This window comes from Paramormyrops kingsleyae, chromosome 21 (assembly GCF_048594095.1).
Source record: "Paramormyrops kingsleyae isolate MSU_618 chromosome 21, PKINGS_0.4, whole genome shotgun sequence".
Classification (NCBI taxonomy): domain Eukaryota; kingdom Metazoa; phylum Chordata; class Actinopteri; order Osteoglossiformes; family Mormyridae; genus Paramormyrops; species Paramormyrops kingsleyae.
Window position 1 is genome coordinate 5,031,721 of NC_132817.1, and position 11,205 is coordinate 5,042,925.

General features: G+C 41.4%; 2 protein-coding genes across 3 annotated transcripts in view; both read right to left on the bottom strand.

Moving 5' to 3' along the window:
* The window catches only part of LOC111849430 (NACHT, LRR and PYD domains-containing protein 12-like), a 43,354-nt gene that overhangs the window by 30,776 nt on the left and 1,373 nt on the right, over positions 1-11,205 (bottom strand). Inside the window, exon 1 of one of the 2 annotated variants that reach the window (XM_072704143.1) lies at positions 2,673-2,779. The exons of the other annotated variant lie outside the window; for it this stretch is intronic. The gene's annotated coding sequence lies outside the window, so the exon portion shown is untranslated. Of the gene's footprint in view, positions 1-2,672; positions 2,780-11,205 lie in introns of those variants that run through there. 2 annotated transcript variants of the gene reach the window in all.
* LOC140581468 (E3 SUMO-protein ligase ZBED1-like) lies at positions 3,385-11,159 on the bottom strand. The gene is made up of 3 exons (XM_072704158.1): positions 5,047-11,159; positions 4,475-4,766; positions 3,385-4,178 (listed from the first exon to the last, which is right to left on the bottom strand). Exons 1-3 carry the CDS (start codon positions 5,430-5,432, stop codon positions 3,861-3,863), a joined length of 996 nt encoding a protein of 331 aa, XP_072560259.1. The 5' UTR covers positions 5,433-11,159; the 3' UTR covers positions 3,385-3,860.

Consider the following 11,205-nt stretch of genomic DNA (forward strand, 5'->3'; position numbering starts at 1 on the left):
TGATGGGAAAATCAAGAACTAACTGCATGAGGATAGGTCAGGGTGACCTTGTTCCCGACAGCAGGAGAACAGGAACCCATCATATAGCTGACACTTGTATTTTAGTCCTTTCTGAGAACATGCACACACACTAACTATTATTTTACTCTTTTCTGGAAACATACACACACACCCTAACTAGAGCAAAAGCCAAAATCTGTTGTAGTCACGTAGGTGGAAAGTACCGAGAAGAGAAGAGGGGGGCCACACCCCAAAAGGCCTATAAAGATCCAGAGCCGACCCCTAGAGTTCGAGCATCTTCTTGTACATGCTGAATGTATGTCAGATGGTTGCTCCCAGATTGCAATCTGTCAGAGAATAAACTGGTGACTTGCAACTACTCCTCGACTGTGCAGTGAATCTCTTCTCATCAACGGACCCAGCGGAGTTGTGACTCCAACATGAGTTAATAAAACTTACCATAAATTAGTCTCCTATAATCACTGGCGTGCACAGATAGAGACGAGGTGGTGCTGAAGCACTTGCCCTTTTGCCCTCAGTCCAAAAAAGTGCCCTTTTGAAAGACGTGATTTTTTTTTTTTTTTAAAGCTGCGCGATTTAAAAAGGTGTGAAAATAATGGCTTGATTTGTGCCCCTTCTTCAAAGACACCCGAACCCTGTCGCTTTTTCACTGTCACCGTGTCACGTGAACACGCTTGCAGTTCATTTGTTGTGAGGCGTGTAGCAGCGGCATGACATAGGACTACTTGGAGTAGGCATAGTAGGCTAACTATAGCGACTGGGAGCCACGGCGGACAACACGGCAGCTCTTTCCCTTCCCAACCAGTCAGGTAACCCATGAATCGAGTGAAATTATTCTGTTTGCCCTCTAAGACCAACCTGCAATTGTTTTGTTGTGAAGTAGCCTGTCAGAAACTGCACATGACAAACTTTGCCAGCTTGCCCCCTCCATCCATCCATATGGATAAACAAAAAAACGACACATTTAAAATGTAACCTAAACCATTTAGGCAACCCCACTCTCCATCAATTCCGACCTTTTTGCATACACTATTGAAAATATCACGTTATGCTATAGGCTACATGCCGTTAGGCAGAGGGCTCTTTTGAGCCCATTTTTCGTTACAAATTTTAGGATGATCTCACGGAAATCTGTGAATAAATACAAAGTTTTCAAACTGAAGTCAGTGACAGGAAGACATCACACTTTTTAGAGATGGAACTGCAGAAAAACCTAAAACCTTGACATGATTATGAATAATAGAATTATGGACGTTTCTCCGTTTTTGTGGATTAGCCTTTCCATAACTAACGTCAACTACTGTCCTACTTTGGTAAGATTGAAATTAATGTCTTTGACTGTCTTTAGTAGGTGTCTCCTGTGAGAAAGTTAGAACACCGTCCAACTGTCTAAAGATGCAGTCTTTAGCCTAACTGGTTGTTACTGACTCAGCGATGCTTGCAGACATTTACGCACTGTGTTGTGACCTGATTGTGACAGAACAGTGACGTTGTTATTGGTAGTTTGAAGGGTACGGTGTTGGGGGTGCATGTTAAAAGTTTTGAGAAGCACTGGTTAGACGTTAATTTTTTTTGGTGTAACATATTGGCAACATTAACACATTAATTTGCTAAAGGAAAAATAGGCAGTTCCCAATTGCCTGTGAAAACGACCATTCTGCCCTGTTCTTGTAATGACCACAGTCAGTCTTATTCGTTCTCATACATTTTGGTCTATTTTTAGAGAATGTTTTGAAATAAAAGTCAAATTGCATTTAACCTGTGCGTTTTTTTTATTATAAAAAGAAAAGGTTTTCCACATATGCAAAAAGTGCCCTTTTTTCCCCCTGGAGCACTTGCCCCCCAAAATGTCTGTGCACGCCACTGCCTATAATCATGCATGTGTCACTAATGCTAATGTGAAACAGCTGGATGAGCCTCTCAGTCAAGGAAACAAACCAGTTAAAACACAAGAAAAGCTGAACTATTTAGTCGAGCACAGGAGCATTTCAGTTTGGAAGTAGTTTGTAAAACCCGAAGTAGCTCAAAGTGTCCTCCCTGACATGGATTATCTGATCACCCTAAGCCTATGTATTAAGAATGGGATGTCATTACAGTTCAGGCATGTGTCAAGGCAGGTGTCCCAATACCTGTGGCAATATAATGTGATTCCACGTCTCATGTGGCTCAAATGTTTACAGGAAGTATAGCAACCAAAGACGTGCGCCCCGAACTCGCCCGATGCTTTTATTCAACCCTTTATATGCTTGAATTGTATATGGTTACATTTTACCTGACTCGCACGCCAATGACCCGAAAATCATTAAAAATATTTTTCGTAACCGCGCGTGCTAACAAACACGGAAATCAAACTGCGTAACAGCTGCTGTGAGACCGAAAGCACACCCAACGAAGTATTTCCAGATCACCTTATAAAAGCTTATAAAAACTAAAAATCCGAAACTAAGCAGATTAAATCCTACAACGGAACTTGAGAAAAAATAAAACTCATTTCATAATGCCCTAAACAGGGTGCAAGTTAAAGCACCCGCCCTAAATAATCCAACTCACCATCGCTCGTGTCACATTAAATCACTGGCGCTGCAGCTGCATGTAAGTGCGTCACACTGGGTTATTTTATTATTAGCTGTATATCTTAACTATAATCTTACCTTGAAATACAAATTGTCTTTAAATTATTCCAGATTCGTATTCATGCGTCGTGACAAAATGGCGACTGCCCTTTAAATTACTTTCACTTTCATTAACGAAAGGAAACGATCAGGGGGTATTCCAGAAAGCAGGTTATGTGACATACCCGGGTAAGTTTAAGGGTAAGTTAGTGGATAACCTCAACTTTCGGTTCCAAAAATTTTCTGGGTATGTAGCCTACGTAACCATGGCAGCTAGTGATGGGATTTATGGCTCTTTGAGGGGATCCGGATCTTGGCGATCCGTTCCCTTCAAAGAGCCGTTCAAAAGAACGGCTCTTTTGGCTCTTTTTAAATATTTAGTCAGTTTTAAGAAGCCAGCTTGGGGGCATCTCAGTTTATCCTGGAAATAATCACTGGGAGGAATGATGAGGTGAGATTTGTAGTCAAATACTTAAAACTCAGATATCACACACCAATATCTGAGTTTGAATTATTCTGAAATATTGATTATTACCTCATTTGTCATGTGTGGACTATATTCCATAGGGTTGCACAACATCCCTCTGCTTAGACAGTGACATCACTATTTTTGATTTACCTTTAGTACAAAGTGTGTGTATGTGTAAAGCTACGTTGACATGTTATTCATACAATACCTACTCAAAAATAAACATCAAAAACAAAGCCGGCTGCAATGAATTTCTGTGCAAAACAGCTTTTACTACAAACACTTCCTCACAAGAACATTATCACACAAGAACATTTTGATAGAAAACAAAAAGTATTTAAAGTTTCAAATATATACTGTAGATAAAATTAGAATAAATAAAATGGAAATGTCTACATACAGTCCACTATTACTACTATTACTACTGTAAACTTTGCAAATAGGACATCAGCCCCTTCAAGTCTTAAATGAACAATAACAAAGTGGGCTGCAATGAATGTCTGTGCAAAACAGCTTTTAGTGAAAAATTTCTATACAAGGACAGTATCACAAAAGAACATTTTGATAGATAACAAAAAATATTAAAAGTATTAGACATATACTGTAGATAAAATTAGAATAAATAAAATGGAAATGTCTACATACAGTCCACTATTACTACTATAACTACTGTAAACTTTGCAAATAAGAGATCAGCCCCTTCAAGTTTTAAATGAACACAAAATGCAATGTAAATAAATACAAAGCAGTTCCTTACTTTATGGCTTTTTCTGCCTCTCTTTCTTGTCCTTGGGCAAATCTGCATTAAGGAAGACAAGAGCTCTGACCTTTTTGGGCTTAAGGCGACTTCTCCTCTCTGAGACTATCTGTGAGACTATTCTCTCAGAGGGAAATGATGTTGCCACAACACAAAGCTTCTTGGCCATCAGCTTGCTAAGCCTGGGGTAAACAGGGGCTCGACTCTCCCACCACTTGAGGGGATCCTCATGTGTTGGAAGAAGAGGCTCCTCCAGGTAGGCTCGCACCTCCATGACAGCATCGGCGGTGGGATTCCTGGCTTCCACTGTTCCAGCTACCTGCTCATAAGGGTGGGAGATATAACAATGGGAGATACCATTTTTATGTGATTAGATTAGATTAAATTAGATTCAACTTTTGTCATTACACAGTGTAAGAGAACAGAGTAACGAAATGCAGTTTAGCATTTAATTAGAAGTGACAATAGTAGATTTGCATATGTACAGTATGTGCAGTATGTACAGATTAAATGCAGTGATTTACAGCTAGTGGAAGTTTTAGACTGAGATATCAGACTGATTTCATTCTAGAGATTTTTTGAGAAAAAAATGTGAATTATTGTTGCCACCCTTACTTCCTCATGGAAATAGCTCCAAATTATTGATCCAGCACCACTGCCTGCTCCTTCCAGTCCTTCCACAGCTGGTTGCTGTTGGATTGGTGTGCCACTGCTAATTCTTGCTGCTGTGCAGCAGTATCTGCTAGTATGTGGTTGGCATGAATCCTGTGGAATCGCGATGACATACTCACACACAGACTGTTGCGCTGTGTAATGCGCTGCCGCTGTTGTAATGTTTCGCTGGAAATCAGCGGTGGCTCTTTGAAGTCCCCTGGCCAGCACTATGACCTTCGAGGCTGTCAAGTAGCTGGTGAAAAAAAAAAAAAAAACTTTAATGTTACAATTTTAAAGCTGAAGCAATGATAAATATTACAATGTATTAAACAGATATCTATTATCTATTATATCAAATATCCATAATTTTTTATTAGGAAATTGGCATGCAGGCTACAGAAATCTACTTACAATGATATATACTCCGGTGTATTACACAGATTTCTAATATGGTATAAAATATTCATAATTTACTATCAGGTACTATGCATGCATGCTAAAGAAATATACTGCTGTGCAACTGAGCTACATACCTTTCTGCACTGAGTTCCACAGTGACTTCCTCAAATGGTTGCAAGATTGTGCACATTTCTTGCACTGTGGTCCATTCCTCCTGGGACAGGTGGCGGACAGGTGCATTGGTGACGGCCAGGGTGGGGATTATGGCATTTTTACTGGCAATAAAGCTTTTCAACATGTAGTAGGTGGAATTCCACCTTGTAGGACAATCCTGTTTCGGTCGGAGCTCCTCCATCTTCATTTGTAGTTGAGTCTCCTTCAGTTTTTGTGCCCCCACGGTGCTTCTGTGAAAGTGAAAGAGGCAGTGGGCCTCTTTCACCTTATCAATGATGGGCTTTGAAGCTTGCAGGGCATCTCTTACCACCAGGTTAATAGTATGGGCCAGGCATGGTAGGTGCATCCATCCAATGGTTTGTATAGCCTTAGTAACATTTGCCACATTATCGGTTAAGGAAGCACACTACTTTCTTGTCCACCCTCCACTCTGCTGCAACACTAAGCAGCTGTTGTGCAATGTTGTCTGCTGTGTGCCGCTCACTGAATTCAAAACAGTCCAGGAGGCAGGAGGCCACACGGAAATCCTCGATAAAATGGCAGGTTACAGACATATATGATGCTGTCGTTCTTGAAGTCCAACAGTCTGTGGTTAAACAGACAGCTGGTACTTTTGACAGCCTTCTCTTCAAAGATGCTGTCTCCCTGTCATACATATCCGTGACCTTCTGGGCTAGTGCCTTCCTACTTGGAGGAATGTAGGAGGGGTTGAGCGCCTGTGAATATTTTTTGAATCCTGTGTCCTCCACTATTGAGAAAGGCTGGAAGTCAGTGGCTATCGTCTTTGCCAGCTCTTCGTCTATCTTCTCCTGTCTTAATGGGATCAAGACAGGAGGTAAATATTGACTGATGGATGTCTGCTTTCTTTTTGGTCGTGCCTGGCCAGGCGATGTGGTGGCCCAGTGGGGTCAGAGGCTGCTGTGGCTGCAGTTGCACTTGATGTGGAGGCAGAGGCAATGGACACATCAGTGTCACTGTTGTTGTCTGAGTCTGGCTCTGCTCTCAAACCTGTGACCTGCAGTGTTGGGTGTTGAGTCTTCAAATGCCTGTGTAAATTATTTGTTGACCCAGACTTAAATGAAATGACTTTTTGACAAATGCTGCATTTAGCCTTACTGTTTTCTTCGCGAGAAAAGTGCACCCAAATGCTGCTGCTTTTCCTCTGGCTCATTTTCACGTGTGTGTCTTCTTCCTTCGAACGACCCGCTATTACTGACGTTGGCACTGAGACAGAGAGGCACTCGCACGCGTTTTTTTTTTTGTTTGTTTTTTTAACTGGAGTAAGCATGTGACAGCAGCGTGCACAAGTCATGGCTCCGCTCCTACCCAATGACAGAGGCACGCAGGGTTTTTTTCCACTGGAGTACTCACGTGAAGGATGTGTGCACAACTATCATCATGCTGTTAGGCAGTAGCACCCCTGCGCTGGGTGCGCCCCTCCCCCTATAACTGTTCTGTCTCGCGGAGGAGCTCATTTTTGTGCATCTGTGTGAAACACGCATAGGAAAAAAAGAACGACAGAAAGAACGGCTCCCCCCCAGCCGCGACTCGGCTCCCATCGTTCATGTTTATGAGCCGTTCAAAAGAATCGGTTCGTTCGCGAACGTCACAACTCCAGCAGCTTACTCTCTGAAGATAACCTGCTCGGTAGCAGGTTATGTTCCAGGGTCAGTTTGTTTCAGAAGGTTACTGAGCATGGCGTGCCCTTTTGATGACGATCCTGTGGACGTGGAGGCACAAATTATACGAGTTTTTTTTCGCCGGGAGACAGTTATAAGACCGCGTATTGATGTCTTTTCAATTCCTAATGATTATTTGAAAAAGCGTTATCAGTTTTCGAAAGAATCGTTATTTTACTTAACATCTCTTGAAACCGCATATTGCAAATGTCACAGACCCAAACCGCGGGTCTACGCTTAGCACAGAAAACATTCTGTACATAGCACTTCGGTTTTTTGCGTCAGGGCATTTTTTGTACAATATGGGCGACGCAGAGCATGTGGGAAAGGCAACTGTGTGTAGAGCCGTTCGCACAGTATGTCTAGTACTTAACGCTTCTTACACACGTTTGTACAGTTCCCTGTCCATAAAGCTCTGCGTGTTATTAAAGAGGAATTCCACAGAGTGGAAGGTTTGTCCTTTGTAGTAAAATCTATGACGCATATTTAATATGTAGTCATACTATTTATATCTATACATGTATTCATCCTGCACACACACACACTTGATACTTCCATATATGACTTTCTATTTCAGGGTTTCCAAATGTAATTTGGAATACATGTAATACATGTATAGTGACAATAAAAGGCATTCATTCATTCATTCATTCATAATTGGGTGCATTGATGGCACCTACATTCCTATTAAAGCTCCTTCAATAAATGAGGGAGACTATGTTAATAGGAAATCTATTCATAGTATCAATGTGCAGGTAACTTGATTTTATATCCTTAATTTTTTGCCTTGTTAAAATCATCAAACTCATTACTTTTTTCCACTAACTATAGGTAATATGTGAGGCAACCCACATCATTACTAATGTTGAGGCAAAATGGCCAGGATCTGTGCATGATGCCAGAATATTCCGCGAATCATCATTATGGCAGACATTTCAGCAGGGTATGTTTTGCTTTATACAATGTGTTTTTTTCTTTTTACTATATTTGTATTGTACACTTGAATCATTACAGGACAGTACAATGGTTACTTGCTGGTTACCACTGGTTGCCCTTTATTAAGGGACAGAGCCAGCTCCTCAGATGGGGTGAGGGGAGGTGGTGGTGGGCCCCCGCCAGTTAGACGGGCTTCAGCCTTTTTTCTATTAGCTACATGACAGAAAGAATATACTAAATCGTGTTTAATAAATAGTTCAGTGATCGTGTAATCAAATATTACCTTTTTGCAGAATGTTTTTGTGTTTCATTTTGACTTGGCTCAAAGTTCTTCTGTCTCCAGAAGGATTACACCTTATTAAATAAGAAACCATATATTCCTAGTCGATACACATTGTTATTTTAACCTAAAGAAATGAATGGCAGGAAAAGTAAATGCTTTCATAGTGATTTAACAGTCAAAAGGATGCGGAAGGGGTGTTTAATTACTTTGCATTATAATAAAAGGGGAGGCGATGTCAAATTTGCAATATAATACACACGCATTTACTATGTCCGTTATTTTTTGCCAAGCCAACTCTCTTTCTCTAGCCGATGCAGCCGTATTGCTTTTTTTCATTATTATTGGCTTGAATTCCTCATATGCGTGCATTAAAACTTCCAATTCCGCCAAATTCTTTTTCACTTTGATTTTCCATTTTGACTCGTGAAATCGGCGATCCATTGAAAACGCGTACGTCTTTATTTATGCACGGTGCACGCGCATTAACTCTGGGTAACCAATAGGAGGTTAATTGAACTTACAGTACTCTTCTCAGGTGTTTTGGAACCGACATACTCATGGTATGCGGGTTTGGGGTATATCAATCCAGAGGTTATGATTTACCGAATGGTAAGTTAACCAAGCTTTCTGGAATACCCCCCAGGATGCCTCAAGTGCCCTTATCTTGGGTTTTTGTTGTTGTTGTTTTGTTTTTTTTGTTTTTTTAATGTGTATGTGCGTATGGAGCCCTGTCTTTGCCCCTCAACAATAAAATGTAACTATTAATCTCAATTTTGCTAAATAAAAGGATCTGGCTTGCATCAGTCACATGACTGCCATTAACCAATGCTCACCCTTGAGGGCAGAGCCCGCTCGTTACGAGCCGGGTACGAGCTCGCAAAGTGCACGCGCATTTTCTGCAGGCTGGGTGGTGCGGAGCTGGAGGAGAAGCAGGCAAATTAATTGGAAGGTGCAGACTGCAACAAAACAGTAAATAGGGTGTACAGCGCACACTATAGTCTATAACAACAAATGAATTGAAATAAATGAGCGTGCTGTTTGTGCAACAGCGTGACAAACATTACCTGTCCTTTTATGAACTGCACAAGAAGTGGTGGTCACTGCTAGCTAACTGGGTAAGGGTGTTACAAGGGGGTCTGTAGCTCTGTCCACCGTTTTAGGGAACATGTTTTGTTTTAAAGTAAGTTACAGGACTTTTCCCTTCTTTTCTGGAGGGTTTTTATTTCACTAAAAACGATCTAATATGGATATCCACATAATTCCATATTAGATTCGTCAGGAATGTGAGTTGTTGTTATTCAGCCTGTTCTATCTCTTTTAACTTTGAGCACCCGCCTCTTTAAACGTCTCTGAACGGCCCTGGTCAATAGCGTGTCTAGCAGAAACAGTAACAATTAAACAAAATAATAAATAATAGATAGCACTGTTATTACACTGGGACACAAACTAAAGATTTTTAACTTACTGACATAACAGGCACTACAATGCTTCCGTTTTGCAAGTTCGCTTTGGATTTCGCTTTAATTAAGACGTGTTGGACATGGGCGTGGCTTTCACGGTAGGAATGGGCCGGGTTGGATGTCCAACCCCGCTCTTATGCAGGCTGCAGCCAGACATACTTAGCCTTTATAGACGTAAAAAAATCAGCACGTTGATTTTTCACGCCTAAAGACGTAATTGTTTTACACCTTCAGACGTCAAAAACAGGTAGAATTTCTCTCTTTTTAAATGAGGACATACACTCACCTAAAGGATTATTAGGAACACCTGTTCAATTTCTCATTAATGCAATTATCTAATCAACCAATCACATGGCAGTTGCTTCAATGCATTTAGGGGTGTGGTCCTGGTCAAGACAATCTATTGAACTCCAAACTGAATGTCAGAATGGGAAAGAAAGGTGATTTAAGCAATTTTGAGCGTGGCATGGTTGTTGGTGACAGACGGGCCGGTCTGAGTATTTCACAATATGCTCAGTTACTGGGATTTTCACGCACAACCATTTCTAGGGTTTACAAAGAATGGTGTGCAAAGGGAAAAACATCCAGTATGCGGCAGTCCTGTGGGCGAAAATGCCTTGTTGATGCTAGAGGTCAGAGAATGGGCCGACTGATTCAAGCTGATAGAAGAGCAACTTTGACTGAAATAACCACTCGTTACAACCGAGGTATGCAGCAAAGCATTTGTGAAGCCACAACACGCACAACCTTGAGGCGGATGGGCTACAACAGCAGAAGACCCCACCGGGTACCACTCATCTCCACTACAAATAGGAAAAAGAGGCTACAATTTGCACGAGCTCACCAAAATTGGACAGTTGAAGACTGGAAAAATGTTGCCTGGTCTGATGAGTCTCGATTTCTGTTGAGACATTCAAATGGTAGAGTCAGAATTTGGCGTAAACAGAATGAGAACATGGATCCATCATGCCTTGTTACCACTGTGCAGGCTGGTGGTCGTGGTGTAATGGTGTGGGGGATGTTTTCTTGGCACACTTTAGGCCCCTTAGTGCCAATTGGGCATCGTTTAAATGCCACGGCCTACCTGAGCATTGTTTCTGACCATGTCCATCCCTTTATGACCACCATGTACCCATCCTCTGATGGCTACTTCCAGCAGGATAATGCACCATGTCACAAAGCTCGAATCATTTCAAATTGGTTTCTTGAACATGACAATGAGTTCACTGTACTAAAATGCCCCCCACAGTCACCAGAGCATCTTTGGGATGTGGTAGAACGGGAGCTTCGTGCCCTGGATGTGCATCCCACAAATCTCCATCAACTGCAAGATGCTATCCTATCAATATGGGCCAACATTTCTAAAGAATGCTTTCAGCACCTTGTTGAATCAATGCCACGTAGAATTAAGGCAGTTCTGAAGGCGAAAGGGGGTCAAACACCGTATTAGTATGGTGTTCCTAATAATCCTTTAGGTGAGTGTATGTGTGTAGGGCTGTGCAATATGATGATATATATCATGTGATGACAGAAAAACGTATATCGTTTCATATTTGTCATTTATTTTGTTGTGTTGCAAATCACACTCTAATACACGGATGCAAGTAGGAAATTTGCATGAAACCCCTGACTGTCACTGCCCGATCTATGGCCGCATACACACTAGGTTTCGGCAATGCATACGCTGCGTAACATTTTTTAGCGCCGCCCAATATTTACCGCACATGCTCCAATACTTCATGGTTTTCTATTTACCTTTTT